At 39.0% G+C, this 17,296-nt stretch overlaps 1 protein-coding gene across 2 annotated transcripts in view; it reads right to left on the minus strand.

Annotated features, from left to right (window-relative positions):
* The window catches only part of ttc27 (tetratricopeptide repeat domain 27), a 120,921-nt gene that overhangs the window by 46,841 nt on the left and 56,784 nt on the right, over positions 1-17,296 (minus strand). For both annotated transcript variants that reach the window (XM_061964625.2, XM_061964624.2), the window contains 3 exons: positions 14,237-14,376; positions 8,200-8,312; positions 2,173-2,239 (listed from right to left, as the gene is read on the minus strand). In XM_061964625.2, coding sequence (XP_061820609.1) covers positions 2,173-2,239; positions 8,200-8,312; positions 14,237-14,376 — 320 coding nt within the window. The remainder of the gene's footprint in view (positions 1-2,172; positions 2,240-8,199; positions 8,313-14,236; positions 14,377-17,296) is intronic.

The following is a 17,296-nucleotide window of genomic DNA, read 5'->3' on the forward strand; positions in this document are numbered from 1 at the left end:
GGCCAAGCGGTGTGCGGCTTCAGCGGTCGCGGAGGCAAAAACTCGGACATGGGAGGAGTTCGGGGAGGCCATGGAAAAAGACTTCCGGACGGCTTCGAAGCAATTCTGGACCACCATCCGCCGCCTCAGGAAGGGGAAGCAGTGCAGTGTCAACACCGTGTATGGTGGGGATGGTGCTCTGCTGACCTCGACTGCGGATGTTGTGGATCGGTGGAGGGAATACTTCGAAGACCTCCTCAATCCTACCAGCACGTCTTCCTATAAGGAAGCAGGGCCTGGGGAATCTGTGTTGGGCTCTCCTATTTCTGGGGCTGAGGTTGCCGAGGTAGTTAAAAAGCTCCTCGGTGGCAAGGCCCCGGGGGTGGATGAGATCCGCTCGGAGTTCCTTAAGGCTCTGGATGTTGTGGGGCTGTCTTGGTTATCAAGACTCTGCAACATCGCGTGGACATCGGGGGCGGTACCTCTGGATTGGCAGACCGGGGTGGTGGTTCCTCTCTTTAAGAAGGGGAACCGGAGGGTGTGTTCCAACTATCGTGGGATCACACTCCTCAGCCTTCCCGGTAAGGTCTATTCAGGTGTACTGGAGAGGAGGCTACGCCGGATAGTCGAACCTCGGATTCAGGAGGAACAGTGTGGTTTTCGTCCTGGTCGTGGAACTGTGGACCAGCTCTATACTCTCGGCAGGGTCCTTGAGGGTGCATGGGAGTTTGCCCAACCAGTCTACATGTGCTTTGTGGACTTGGAGAAGGCATTCGACCGTGTACCCCGGGAAGTCCTGTGGGGAGTGCTCAGAGATTATGGGGTAACGGACTGTCTTATTGTGGCAGTTCGCTCCCTGTATAATCAGTGTCAGAGCTTGGTCCGCATTGCCGGCAGTAAGTCGGACACGTTTCCAGTGAGGGTTGGACTCCGCCAAGGCTGCCCTTTGTCACCGATTCTGTTCATAACCTTTATGGACAGAATTTCTAGGCGCAGTCAGGGCGTTGAGGGGATCTGGTTTGGTGGCTGCAGGATTAGGTCTCTGCTATTTGCAGATGATGTGGTCCTGATGGCTTCCTCCGGCCAAGATCTTCAGCTCTCACTGGATCGGTTCGCAGCCGAGTGTGAAGCGACTGGGATGGGAATCAGCACCTCCAAGTCCGAGTCCATGGTTCTCTCCCGGAAAAGGGTGGAGTGCCATCTCCGGGTTGGGGAGGAGATCTTGCCCCAAGTGGAGGAGTTCAAGTACCTCGGAGTCTTGTTCACGAGTGGGGGAAGAGTGGATCGTGAGATCGACAGGCGGATCGGTGCGGCGTCTTCAGTAATGCGGACGCTGTATCGATCCGTTGTGGTGAAGAAGGAGCTGAGCCGGAAGGCAAAGCTCTCGATTTACCGGTCGATCTACGTTCCCATCCTCACCTATGGTCATGAGCTTTGGGTCATGACCGAAAGGACAAGATCACGGGTACAAGCGGCCGAAATGAGTTTCCTCCGCCGAGTGGCGGGGCTCTCCCTTAGAGATAGGGTGAGAAGCTCTGTCATTCGGGGGGAGCTCAAAGTAAAGCCGCTGCTCCTCCACATCGAGAGGAGCCAGATGAGGTGGTTCGGGCATCTGGTCAGGATGCCACCCGAACACCTCCCTAGGAAGGTGTTTCGGGCACGTCCGACCGGTAGGAGGCCACGGGGAAGACCCAGGACACGCTGGGAAGACTATCTCTCCCGGCTAGCCTGGGAACGCCTCGGGATCCCCCGGGAGGAGCTGGACGAAGTGGCTGGGGAAAGGGAAGTCTGGGCTTCCCTGCTTAAGCTGCTGCCCCCGCGACCCGACCTCGGATAAGCGGAAGAAGATGGATGGATGGATTTAAAAAAGGGAACATTTGATATGTGATTGTATTGCTGGAACACTTGTGTATTGAGTTTCAATCCATAAACAAGTGTTTAAAAAAAATATATATATATACTGTATATACTTGATAGAGGCTTTTGGATGTTTTTAGAGCACTTTATAGGCGGAAAAGGGTGACTCCCATTGGCTTCATTGTTAGCTGACTTTTGCTAGCGTTTATTTACTAGTCAGAATACATAAAAAAAGAAAATAAATGTGTTCTTGTCTGACATAATGATTGTGAATGATAGGGAAAATTCCAAAAAAGTGCAGTTCCCCTTTAATGCTGAGAAAAATACAGTACTTACTGATGTGAAGGCCAAGAGTTCTTCTTGTGTCAGCTTGTGGACAGGGTTGTTCTTCTGAAAATCAGTGCTGTACAACACAATTTACACTCAAGACAAGTAGTCGTTCGTTAGGGTAGTCGTAGGCATGCGATCAACATGAATTTGAGGTATAGAATTAAAATATTTTAGTTATACACATACAGTCAGACGGACTCATTCGTCAATATAAGATTTTGTTTAAAACATTTTTTTTATATATATAGTGTAGAAAATGGATGGATGGATGGATGTGATGCGCATTCTTCTTTTTGGCTAAAATGCAGAAAAAAGTCATACCCAAAGTAAAAGTGAGGTTGTCATTTAACTATTTGGGGTATAACGTGGTAATAGGCTCTTTCCAAAGCTATTAAGCTAAAATGATGTACCCGTCAATCAGAATGTGTCCAAGTATTACAGGCATTAAGCAATAGGAGTTTGAATACATTGAGAAGAAATATTTTTTTATGTTTGGCTGTATTTCTTTCTGAAAAATATGCCTTCAAAATAACAACTTTGGTGGTATGGACTTGAAAACACAATTGGGACATGGATTTTTGAAGATCTTCGATGTCTTTAAACCCTTACCTATTTCCATTCAAAATTTGAAATTGAAATGACAAATTACAAAAAAAATTGTGTTTTACACAAGTTTTTCTCAAGTTAAGAGATACTTGGTCACACTTGCCTAATGTCTTCACTAATTTTATACAAACAAAACTCCATGTCTTAATGACACTATCTTGTCTTTAAAGGGGAACTGCACTTTTTTTTTTGAATTTTTCCTATCGTTCACAATCATTAGGAGAGACAAGAACACATATGTCCTTTTTTTTTTTAAGGATTTTAAAGATGATGAAAAACGCTTGGAAGATGCTGCTAATTGGAGTCATTGTTTTTTGTTGTTCTGTCCAGCTTCTCAGGCAAATCATATAGTTGATGTAGATGCCCATATCGGCTGTTCAGATTTACTTTACAAAAGAGAAGTGTGGGATACTTCTCTTCTCTTGTTGCCTTATTTGTATTGTAATAGGAGTCATTGTTGTAGCCTTCAAAACCCTCCACCAACATTTTATATACACAATGCAAGTATATATATATATATATATATATATATGGTAACACTTTAGTATGGGGAACAAATATTCACCATTAAGTAGTTTCTTTTTAACATGCAAATTAGTAAGATATTGGCTCTTAGTCATTATTAAGTATTTATTAATGCCTTATTCTGCATGGCCTTATTATACAACCAGTAAGCCATTAACTATGAGTCTTCCTCAGAATTATTTCTTATTAGTAACCCTAACCCTTATATGTTCTCCTAGTGTCCAAATAACTCTAAATTAAGTCTTTGTTACTTTAATAAGCAACTAATTAATGGTAAATATGTTCCCCATACTAAAGTGTTACCATATATATATATATATATATATATATATATATATATATATATATATATATATATATATATATATATATATATATATATATATATATATATATATATAATGTAGTAACAGACACATTCATAACCATATGTACAATATTTACCGTATTTTGGTCATTTTAAACTAATTTTCTCAGCGCATTTATTTCCGTTTCCATAGTAGCGCACTTCCAACTTCCGGCAACAAACGTGTTTCTACTTTCGGAAACAAATGCATGTGTTTTTTAATCATGGAATTCTTGGTAACAGACAACGAAGATGACCATTTTTGGACAAATGAGGATTCACAACCTCTTTTTGAAGCTGAATATACAGAGGATGAGCTGCTGCTTATAAAAGCGAGCATGAAGAGAAAGTGTAACGTAAGAGCAAATGGAAGCCGAGAGAGTGAGGTTGGCGTGACTTTGACCCTGAAAATGTGGAACTTGGAGCCAAGCTATGCCGACAGAAATGGATCGCTCACCCAAAATCATCTGGAAACGTGGCCAGCTGGACCAAACGAACAATCGAGTGCAGCACATCATGCCTGTTATGACAACTACACTGTCGAGCGAGCTGTGTACAAACAAAACATGAATTGTGGGCTGATACTTTAATATGATTGTTCATGTTTTTCAGTCAGTACAGATTGGTGTCCTATCGTATTGTGTTTTGCATTACAAACTCAAACACTATTCGGATGTTGACGTAGAAGCTAGCTTATCTGGCTCAAGGCTAATAATGTAGCACGCCGATGTTTTAGTGCGCAAGAAAAACAGTCCCTCCGTGTTCACTCTTACAAAAACAATGTTGCTACAGCCTTGTGATTATACAGGTTATGGAACATAAATGAAGTGTCGTTGGCGGTTATTGAATGCATTTTTAAAGTGATTTAGAGGCAGAAAGGATGCATTACTAGCCACCTAGAATGAGACAGTTTTTACAAGTTAGAATGCAAAAAATTGTAAACCTTTTGTCTTCTTGTCTCTCATAACTATTGTGAACGATAAGCACAAATACAAAAAAGTGCAGTTCCCCTTTAAAACACATGTGTTATGATTGGGTGCAAAACAAAGGCAGAAAAAACTTTGAATGGTACAACGTTGATGCACATTTGTCCACGTTTTCTTTGTTTACTTTATGAATTACTTTCATTGGCTATTCCATGAGTCAATCATCATGACGATTGTCTTTAATTGGTTGGCTCACGGAAGCTATGGGCTATTTTCCCACAGAAAATGGGTTTAACAGTTTTCTATAGGTTCGAGTGTGGTGTCAATTTAAAAGTTCGGAGTTCGGAGTATTTTTGGTAGCACTGTGTGGCTAGTTTGTTCATGCTAACAGACCTTCAATCAACAAATGGTAAATATATGTCTTTTTGACAAAGACAATGCACGTATGCACAAGCATTTCCTGTGTTTTTCTGGATGAAAGCCTTTTTTACTGGATAATATTTACAGATTTGTCAATGCAAAAAGAACCTTATATATGAGACTTGTATTAGCTGTTCAAAATATTTCAAAGTTGAGTTTCATTCATGTTTTCTTTGTGGACTAGTCTAACATTTGTGATCAGGGAGCCTGAAGCTATAATTGTATGCTGAAACATTATGTATCAGTCAAATCTCAGCAAAATAAGATTTTCAATACATGTCTTGTAAATAGGGGGAATTGTTAAATCCCAACCGCCGGCCAACGCAAACAGGTTAACTTGTCTATGATCCTTAGCACCTGTACCCAACTCATCATTGTGTCAGCTGCTTTTAATGTCCTATTCTTCACTTAATGTGTGGGGCAATGAGTCTTGTTTGTGCACACAAACTAAGTACTGTAGTTGTGACAAAAAAATAATGGAAATAAAGCAAAATTAAGAATGGTTTGCCAGCAAGTGGGTCAGTTGGAGTGGCTTTCAAAATTGGGGTGCAGACTGACAAGAGTTATGGCAGCAGGACTGTCAAACAATAAATTATGTTAAATTGGGCTGGGCCATATGGCTAAAATAATATGGGGGGCACAGGTCCGGTGGCCATGGATGAAGTGCTGGCTGTCCAGAGTCGGGACCCGGGGTGGACCGCTCGCCTGTGCATCGGCTGGGAACATCTCTGCGCTGCTGACCCGTCACCGCTCGGGATGGTGTCCTGCTGGCCCCACTATGGACTGGACTCTTACTATTATGTTGGATCCACTATGGACTGGACTCTCACAATATTATGTCAGACCCACTCGACATCCATTGCTTTCGGTCTCCCCTAGAGGGGGGGGGGTTACCCACATATGCGGTCCTCTCCAAGGTTTCTCATAGTCATTCACATCGACGTCCCACTGGGGTGAGTTTTTCCTTGCCCTTATGTGGGCTTTGTACCGAGGATGTCGTTGTGGCTTGTGCAGCCCTTTGAGACACTTGTGATTTAGGGCTATATAAATAAACATTGATTGATTGATTGATTGATTATCGGCTCAGCCCTAATGTTACATATACAGAATGTTTCTATATATTAACATTTCATCCAAAGTTCAGTTTATGTGCACAAAAGACTCGAGTTGTATGCCCTTCAGAGGGTGGTGGTGGGCGTTTACTTGTGCTAGTTAGAACCAGCTGTCTCAAATGTATAAATGACAAGAGAATGTACTTGCCAAATTCTCCTTGAAAATAGCAAAATTGTGATTTTACAACGGATATGTTTTCAAATTTGTTGAATGAGGCCTAATATTTTCAGTTTAAGGCGATGTGTCCGTGTTTACACTTGTAACCGCCTTGATGCTCTTCAATCATCTCCAAGCAATCTCAGAGGCTGCTTTACTGACCTTCACTTTATTTTTTTCATCCCCTTACAACAGTAAATATCATCACTGACAAACAGGGACAAATTGATTTTGTACTTTAATGGATGCCATGTACTTCTGAATGTATTCCTACTGTTCACCAATAGAAGTGACACAATGTAGACACTTGTTAACAGCATACTCATTAGCATACATGAAACTGTCTAAATAACATGTGTTGGCTTTTATCAAACGATCAAATAGAAATGAGAGGATGTTTTTAAATGTGCAATGAACAATATGTGCTGAATTCAGAGCAGCAAAAGCATTAAAACATGTGGGCCCCCACCGCACTAAACTATGAATGTGCGAAGGTAAACGTAGTCTTAATTAAAAAAAACAACAACAAAGGTTTAAAGTGGGGAAAAAAGAATGTTTATCAAGTGATAGTCATGTAGTTACCAAGTTATACCGTAATAAACCCAAATTATACTGGTAATGAACCCAAGTATACAGGTAATAGCAACCCCCGACTGCTGTATTTACAGTATCTTAAAGACGACACAAGGCAATTTTTTCCGCAGGTATTTTAATAACACGTCTGATATGCATCTGTCAAATTGTCTCAAGGAATATTAGAAGACACTTTAACCCTCTTTAAACTGCCCCTTTTTCCACACATGATTGGTGGGCAGGCACTCCAGAGACAGAATAGAAAAAATTCTAAAGTCAAATTTCGAATAACGCCACCCATTCAATTTAATTCATGAAAATAGTAGAGGTGTTCCGATCTGATAGTGGTATTAGATATCGTTTCAACAGTATGGGATTATATGGTCTTGCATGTAAAATGTGTGATATAATCTCCAAATCAAGCAGTCCTGCATCGTGTTTACTTGTACAAAGATCTAAATGTCCTCCAATAAGCACACAAGGTTGGTATTTTTTTGTATTTTAGTCATTTACAAAAGGTAAACATATAGGCTACTTGGAGCTTGCAGCTACACAACCGCTAAGCACCCAATAGCACACAAGCTAGACAAACATAATACGTGTCCTTCATTGAACAATATTCAAATCTAAAACAACACATTTGTCAATATAAACAAGTATCAAATGATTATAGTTGCATATTACTTACACCTACAAAGTCTCCAAGGCAGAAGCATATTAAAAAGTATCTAGTAACAAACATGTCCGCATCATTTCACTTACGGAGTCATGACCTTAACTTAATGAATTATTGTGGTCACTAGGTGTTGCCAAAAACAATTACCATTCAACATAAACGTAAATACAGCAAAAGTCAATTCCAGACGTTAATAATTAGGTTAGTGTTTTTCATAAGCTACCATTGTTCTCTGACTAATTTCACTTCAGCAAATCTTTTCTAATATTCCACACTATAAAGGAATGAATATCATTCCTGCTGATTTCCTATCAGATAAAAATTGGCATCGGACAATACTTAATGTTCTCTTTTAAAAGTGAAAGAATTGTACCAAAGCTTCCCTAACTTTTCTATTTCTTAGATTGTAGTATTTTTGATTATTTTCCACAACTAGTGTTTATTAGTGAAATGTATTGAGACAACCCGAGTATATAGCGTGGTTGAAAATACATCTGTTACCCACCAAATAATATTCACATCCATGCTTGTCCAAGGAGACACTGCCACATGTAGGACATTATGATGGATGTAGTCAACACTAATACAACATCTCCAAATCGTAAATCAGCAAATGCAGGCTGACTGTTAAGTTTGAAGGTCAACTGATGGAACTGTTGAAAGTGTGCTAATATTCAGTGTACAGGACTTACCACACACCCAGGATCAAAGCTTGGTCCTCTGCACTGAGGTCCGGCAGCTCGTACTGGTCTGGTTCTGCTAAATTCAGCTTGTCTAACACGGTGTCATCGCCAAGACTGCAGTCCTGTGAGTACCCAATGTTGAATTAGACATGTATGAACATCAGCATTTGTACAAGACTGACTGGATGAGAGAAAAAAGGTCTAATTCAGATCAATTACTTAAGATATCATATTTCAAACTAAGGCTGCTTAACTTGCTATTCAGTTTGCAACTACATTTCCTTCGTTCCACCAACAGCATCATAACTAATGCAGGCAGTTTTTGTATTTATTTTGCTGGATCAAAGTTGCTAAAATATATTGATATTTGCATATGTTAGGAATGAAGGAAACAAATATGTATACAGTAAGAAGCAAAAAAAAGAACAATCAACAATTGATGACAAAGGAAATGAAAACTGGTTATCACAAGAAAAATACATTAAATACAGCTAGGAGCTACAGGGGCATAAGTTAAGTACAAAACATACAAAAACAAGCTAACTAGCATTCTATTATTAGACAGGAACAAAAACAACATGGGAGCAACATGGGGATAGCATCATTAAAATGAAGCTAAGGATTACCCTCAATACTTCTCAGAATCAAACTTAAAAAATGACAATATTACAAAGAAGTGGAAAGCGCAAATATTGGATTCCAGATAAAAGTATCCAGATCCCGTGTCAGTCAGTGGATGATTTCAATGACACTACAGACGGAAATCCCAACTCCATTTTCCCTGACAGATGTGACAAAGGAAGAAATAATCGACTTGAGACACACACCAGTTGACACACACCAGTTGACACACACCAGTTGACACACTATAACCCTGTTTCCCTATTTCCATAATTTGTTGGATATAGTGAAGATTCAAACTAGGGATGTCCCGATCCGATATTTGGATCGGATCGGCTGCCGATATTTGCCAAAAATTGCGTATCGGCAAGACATGGGAAAATGCCGATCCAGATCCAGTTTAAAAAAAACTCCGGTCCGTGTTTTCCAACGCACCTATTTAAATAATACATTCCACTTTTCTGCTGCTCCGTAATTTCCGTTCCGCATTTTCCAGCACACCTTCAACACATCCACAATTCTCACGCAGTTGCTTTTAGCTGCTGGCATTACACGACAGGCTCTTCTCACTCTTTCCTGTGTCTCCCTCTCAAAGACGGCGAGCGCACCTTCTTACACACGTCACATACGTATACGTCCTCTCCCAGCAGAGAGCAAGGTAGCGGCATGGCTAACGTTAGCTGTGATGCTAGCGCAGCCGCTAAGGTGCGCGCCTGCTCAAGCGTCCTCTGCGCACGACAAATCTATGCCACGCACAAAATCAAATAAAAAAATAAGCGCATAACAATTTTCGACACACGGACACGACAGAGACAACAGTTTTCGTCATCATTGTTCAAATATTGTGACGTCTGTTGAGACGCTTATCTCCATTCGGTGCCACACGTCCACACCATCAAGATGCAGAGGCAAAAATTTCCACATCAACACCGTATGAAAAAATAAGTGATTTTTTTAGTTGTGATTTCCTTCTCTGCATGAAAGTTTAAAAGTAGCATATATTAATGCAGTATGAAGAAGAATGTTTTAATGTAGACATGCAAGCCTTGAAAGAAAATTTTGAAAATCAAGACTACATTTCCTGCAAATGGGTGCATTTCTACCCTATATTTTAACTTTAGATTTATTCTCATATCAAACTCTTTTGGCTGTCTTTTTGACACTTACATCAGGCGCCCCCCTCCACACCCTGGATTATAAATAATGTAAATAATTCAATATGATTATCTTGTGTGATGACTGTATTATGATGATAGTATATATCTGATAGTATATATCTGTATCGACTTAAACAAGTTGAAAAACTTATTGGGGTGTTACCATTTAGTGGTCAATTGTACGGAATATGTACTTCACTGTGCAACCTACTAATAAAAGTCTCAATCAATCAATCAAAACACATAGAATCATCATACTGCTGTGATTATATGCATCAAGTGTTCATTCAAGGCTAAGGCAAAATATCGAGATATATATTGTGTATCGCAATATGGCCTTAAAATATCGCAATATTAAAAAAAGGCCATATCGCCCAGCCCTGATGCCATTTCTGTTTGTCATGTATAATTTTGTCTATTTTGTGTTTATCCTTGAATAAACAGGTCAGTTTCTTGTTACCAACCATTGTGTATTATTCAAACTCCCCTAATTCAGCTGGCTAGTTGTTATCAAGAGTACTAAAACCCTTTTCAACATGATTCTGACAACTAAGTAGGCTAAATAACTTTAAACTTTAATACATGCTCGGATAGGCCAGTATCGGTATCGGTCAGTATCAGTATCGGATCGGAAATGCAAAAACAATATCGGTATCGGATCGGAAGTGCAAAAACCTGGATCGGGACATCCCTAATTCAAACCCTTTATCTGAATAATCAAAAATATTGAAATTCAATGATTTTGTCATTTGCAAACTAAAATTATGCACGAAGCAAATAACCTGCTACCCAAGAATGCACAACAATTATTCTCAACTAAAAAGGAGAAATATAACCTCAGAAAAGAATGTACCGTAACTTAAAACATTTTTATGTACGTACAAGCTTTAGTTTATCAACATGTGAAATTCAATTATAGAATGGATTAATTAAACATTGTCCTAATATGATCCAGTTCAAGTAACTGTTCAAATTCAAAGTGTTTACAAAGTGTAAGAATCCTGATAAACATCTTAAATCTAATCAAAACAATAATCGGCCATCAAATACAATACAATACAATACATAAAATGGGAGACCCAATGAAGTGAAACTTATAACAATGGCTGTCTATGTCGGCAGGTTTTGTTACATCGCAACAGCAGCATAACTACTGTCTAGTTGCACAGCATTAAAATATATACATCTGTCCAAGAGCTGTTGACATAATCACTTAAATGTGTCTTTAATTATAATGTATGTGTTGATAAATATGTGATTAATTTCATGAATGTGTAAGTACATTTCATTATCTAATCAGTTTAATTATTACATCCATCCATCCATTTTCTACCGCTTGTCCCTCTTTGCTTTCATTATTTAATTATTTCAGATTTAATTAATTATTTCAGGATGTAATTATTTAGTCAATTATTTCATGACGACGTGTAGCACTTTCATAAATGTATAAACGTCAAAGTTATAGAGTGGATCCTAACACCTGATTGGTTAGCTGGCACTTCCACTCGATATTTTGGTCACTAGCCGCCATGTTTTGAAAGACTTGCGAATTGCCAGGCTTCAGACCAAAGCTATGACTGGACTAGATTTATATCAACCCCGCCCACTGACTTTGACAGCTGAGTTTGACAGATATAATAAATTAATGATGAGCTGACAAACAGGTTCATGATATTAAATTGCAAAAAAATTTATTAAAAAAGTGTATTAATTAAATCATCAAATAGTTAATAAAATCATAAAATAATTAAATAAACAATAATTAAATGATTAATGTATTCGCAACATTTACACGGCTACCGAGAGAGTGCTAATCTAATGTATTTCACACAGTATGTCCCGCCCTCTTACAGCTTCTAGGATGTAATGACGTAACTACGTATGTACGTAACACGTACACACGCATTAGCCGTGGGTGTTATTAGTTAATAATAGTGATTTTGATAGCTAGCGTTAGCTATCACTGAATGTATATTCTATCATTCAACAACATGACTGTAAATGTTTGTTGCTTCTCTTGAACTAGGCCACCTACTCAGTGGCCTAGTGGTTAGAGTGTCCGTCCTGAGATCGGTAGGTTGTGAGTTCAAACCCCGGCCGAGTCATACCAAAGACTATAAAAATGGGACCCATTACCTCCCTGCTTGGCACTCAGCATCAAGGGTTGGAATTGGGGGTTAAATCACCAAAATGATTCCCGGGCGCGGCCACCGCTGCTGCCCACTGCTCCCCTCACCTCCCAGGGGGTGATCAAGGGTGATGGGTCAAATGCAGAGAATAATTTCGCCACACCTAGTGTGTGTGTGACAATCATTGGTACTTTAACTTTTAACTTTAACTGCTTTTGTAGGTGTGCACACGCTCCATGCGCGCACGAGTTGACGAGACAGGGTGAGTGACTCCGGTAAACAACCAATTATTTTTTTCGGGGCGATAGACTAACTTAGTCTTTGTGAAAAATATAGACAATTGTAAAACAAATGGGTTCTGTTAAACCACTAATGATAACATAAGATAGCCAATGGTGTTCTTGTTATATATATGCTTTGAAAAATGTAACTGTGGGCTAGTTGCAAATTTTAAATAACATATTATTAAAAGATTAAATAGCTGAGTTTACTTTCACATTAAATAAATGACACATTTAATAACACATCGTGTTTAAAGCCCCACTTAAGAACTTTCAGTTTTGGTTGATTTTGGCGGTGCCAGTGGACCAAAGCGATAGTGTTTTGCCAGAAAGAAGACCACATTTCCCATGAGGATTACCGCATATAGCGTCAAACTGACATGATGTCCGCTGTAATATTGGCACAGATTACAAATATTACGTCTCTAATGGCTATACTGATGTTAAATAGCAGACACTATCAAGAAATTGACTTGATTTGCGCTACAAACGTGACGTTACTACTAAGACGTTATTATCGAGGCGGATACAGGTCCGAAGCAAAGAAAGCCGTTGGTAGAGTTTATCCGAAGGAAGTAGTGTGGAGCTAACATTAGCATTATCATTTTGATAATCGAAAGTCACCTACTAATCTAGCTTCATCTTTGAGCTCACGCCAGCGAGTGAAAGCCAGGCCGATGTTGATCCTTGATTGTCCTTTTATCCGAGTAACCTCCCTTTATCTTTTTTTGTCTCCTCATACAAAACTTTTCGTTTCTCTGGTTGTTTTGCAGCTTCAGCCATGATAGCAGTAATTGCACGTAGGCGTTCTTCTTTTTCTTCTTTATGAACAATATAATAAATAAAGTCACCTCACCTCTTTTAGTTTTCTGGCGGCACGTAGGCGTTCGCATCAACTTACGTCTTTTTAAACGTTATGGAAAAGGGGTGTGACTTATGCGGTAAAGCAAGTCAGCACGTTTGTAATTTTGTGTGTGGCAGGTTCCTGCCACCCTCCTCAAAGTTGTTAAGTGCCAGTGAGAGCTATACAGACCCGCTCAGACCATGACAGATGTGTCATTCAACTAGTTGTAAGTCCATGCATCATCCCAAAAGTTATAAAAACATCTTATGAAGGTTGAAAGGTTACATAGTACTGCTTTAAGTAAGGAATTACTCAAATGTATGGACATCTATAGTTTGATGTCATTGCGTGTGATAATTGTAATTGTTATTACCCACATCTGGTGAACATTTCCAGCCTATTTAGAAATATATTTACTAGTGCTGGCTCAAATGATACTGAACCCTTGATGCATTATGAAAGATAAGTAGTGAATTGTGTCCCTCGATACCTCAATGTGTTTATCGCTTTAAGGAAGGAAAACATGTGACGATACAAACGCTGTGTCATTTGACTGTGAAGCACCAGACTATGTTTAACAAACTATGTTTGTGTTTCAGCTCACAAATGACAGCTCACACTATGTGAAGTTGGAGGAGTGGCATGCCTTGTTTGACATTTGCATTCAAAGTGTGGGATCATTTTGATCTTATAGTGACAAATAAGTGATGTTCGTCTCCTTTTCCTGGTTACTATTTGGCCCATTGACCAAAGTTGCCTCTTTCTTATTCCTTTCTGCACAGTTATAAAATTATATTTGCAAACTATTAATTATTATTTGCAGGTCAAATGTAATTACTTTTTAATCCAGCAGATGGCAAATGACCATTAGGAAACACTAAGAAAGATTAGAGCATTAGTTAGTGCTGTGCCATACACTCATTGAGGCATCATTTACCCACCACTTATATTTACCAAGAAAAATGGTCCATACATGTTATATCACTTAAGATCCATAGTAGTGCTTCCTCATACCTTGGGCAGTAGTGTTTTTGGTGTTGGTGAGGGACTTGGTTCAGTAACTGCATTTCCAAGCTGATCCTGCTTTCGTTTGACCTCGAGGATGAGTTGAGCCAAGTACTTTTCCTGGAAATAGGTACGCTTTCCCAGAGCACCTAGAGCAAACAAATAGAAAAATGTAAAGTCTGAATTCGAAAATCTGTTTTTGCGGCTTGCTTATTGATGCAGTTTTAAAGGAATGACGACTGAATACATTCAGAACCAATAAACTAGTCAACAAATTACAAACTTAGAAATACATTCTTGTATAACACAACTAGAAGATGTATCCAACCAGGCTTCTTTCAATTATGTATGATGCTGTATGTATGTATGTATGTATGTATGTGGGCCATTCCACCAAATCTGCGCCATTTGTGTCACGAGGAAATAAAATGTATAAATGCACCATAAGTTTTAAATTACATATTTTTATTGAACAAAGTGTAATAATCTAGGTACCGGTACTTGCATATTTGATACAAACAAATTAAAAGATGAATTTGAGCTACCTTGAATATAATTTATTTTCTTTAAAAAGACAAAACAATTAAGGGAAAATACTCAATTTTTGCTCTGTGCAACTTTCACACAGATGCCTAGAGGGTGCTAATTTTCCAAAGTACCGTGGAACCTCTATATACGAATAGCACAAGCTTTTTGTTTTACAATCCAGTAAGTTTTCCAGCGTAGATAAATCGCCATGTGCATGCTTCAAGAGCATACCGGCTTTTCATCAGTTTTAGCAGTTGCACGCGTTTGTTCTACAGCCGAATAAAAAGAAGGGGGTGAGTCATATTGTCATCATTAAGTGTCTTTGACTCTGTGTGGCGAGGCGCGCCGCGGGCCCGCTAGCAATAACATCACATAGTACTTTTCCAACCCGCGGCTCCAGAGCCGCATGCGTCGCTTACGTTCATATTGAAGTTTGTGTTTTTTTAATGCGTCTTTGACGAGCAGGACGTTCTGCAACTCACTCTTGTGCAACATTTTTTGCAGCTGCGGGAATTAATTTTTTTGTAACTGCTGTAAAACTCCCAACAATTAGTATGACGGTATAAAATGAAAATTATCGAAAAACCGTCATTCATAACTGCATTTTAGTACGGATGATATATACGAGAAATACAAGTTTTTCATTTGAAGGGGTATACTTCCAATATAATTTATTATATGCTGTCATTACATCATTGGTTAATTTGGTTTAAAACAAATAATAGCATATTATCATTTATCGGCAATAATTTGTGGATCAATATTTTGTCGAGCAAGCTTTGTTATCGGCCCAAACCCAGCGCTTATATCTAACACTGTCATGTCTGTGTAATCATGTTTTGTTTTAAGTCATGTTTTGTTTAGTTTCTGGCTTTTCACTCCCTTGTCTTGTTTGCATGATTACCCATTAGTTTCACCTGTTCCACGTTTGGACTCATTGTGCACTCTTGTTTGTCACCATAGCAACCATTAGTTTTCACCTGTCACGTCACGCACCTGTTTCACGTTTTGAGTCACGCACCTGCTTTCACTAATCATGTCCATAGTATTTAAGTTCATTCATTTTCTGTTGTTCGTCCTGACGACATCACCACATTTATGCTCTGTCCATGCATGATACTTATTTCCATGTCAATTCCTCAAGCAACTATTTCTGTCCAAGCCAAGTAAGTTTTTGTTCCATGTTTATAGTCTTTTTGGTTTCATAGTTTGTTCTCCGCCATTGTGCATGTTTTTTGTTTGTACTTTTTTGCTATAGTCTTTTGGTTTTATAGTTTATTCTCCGCCTCTGTGCGCGCTTTTTGTTTATTCCTTTTTTTATAAATATAAATAAATCATGTACCTTCATTCCCGTCTCGCCCGTGCCAACTTTCCGTTGCATCCCGGAAAAGCAAACACCCAGGACCAAGTCATGACAAACACACATAAAAGCGCAACTTAGTGTTGTGTGTGATTATTTAAACGTAGTGAATTCGCACAAACATTAGCTAACATTGGAATGTGTATTCTATCATAACAACAACATGACTACAAATTGTTTGTTGCCTCTGGGACTGCGTTTGTGTATCTGCACGTGCACCCTGCGTGTATGAGACAGCAGTGAGCGATAAGCATGAATTTAAGACTACCGGTAATTCCTCTGACCGACAAGCATTTTTTATTCAATATAATAAGTGATTGTGAAAAATATAGACACTTCTTATTTCAGAAATATATGACGTTCTGTTAAATCACTAGTAGTAGCATAAGCTAGCCAGTGATGTTCTTGTTATATTTTTGGGGTTTGAAAAATTTAACTTTGCGCAAGTTGCTAACAGCCTTTTGTACAACATTTATGTGGCTGCCTAAATGGTGCTAACTTTCCAATGTGTCTTAAGCATCATATCCTACCTTCTTACAAGCTTTCAGCATGTAATGACGTAAACTACACTTGTTTACTTGATTGAACCTATTTTCTTGAACATAAACACTTTTGGAAGTAGTATAACAACGTCTCAGCTCTTTGTCTATTCTCGCTAACAGATTTTTTCTCAATTACTAAAAGAGTATTGTCTGTGTATCACACCAAGTATCGGAATCGGATCGAATGGTGAATCGCTGAAAGATTCACATACCGAGGGATCACCCTCAGAAACGACATGACTAAATCCTGTCTTTAAGTGGAAACTGCTGGCACACCAGCATCACAATACACAATGAAGACAGTTTTACATCACTTCAGACTAAGAATATTATGACCAAGAGAGATGTCCCTGCTCTGAAATCAACACTTTCAAGCTGGAAAGAAATGTACATGAACTTGGCAAATGTCCAAAAAACAAATGGCCACAGGATTTATGGCTATACTTGGCAACGATCAAGTGTGGTAGGGGTAACACGTTTTGGGGATCCCATTGGTACTGGTACACTGCACAAAGTGGATAGAATAGAGCAGAATAATTACAAAACACATCAGAAATGGTAAAAAATTTGATAAAGCAGACTGATATTAAGCTTTTGCCTTCCAAATGTCCTGACCTCAACTCCAAAATTAAGAACATT

The sequence above is a fragment of the Nerophis lumbriciformis genome, linkage group LG02 (assembly GCF_033978685.3).
Source record: "Nerophis lumbriciformis linkage group LG02, RoL_Nlum_v2.1, whole genome shotgun sequence".
Classification (NCBI taxonomy): domain Eukaryota; kingdom Metazoa; phylum Chordata; class Actinopteri; order Syngnathiformes; family Syngnathidae; genus Nerophis; species Nerophis lumbriciformis.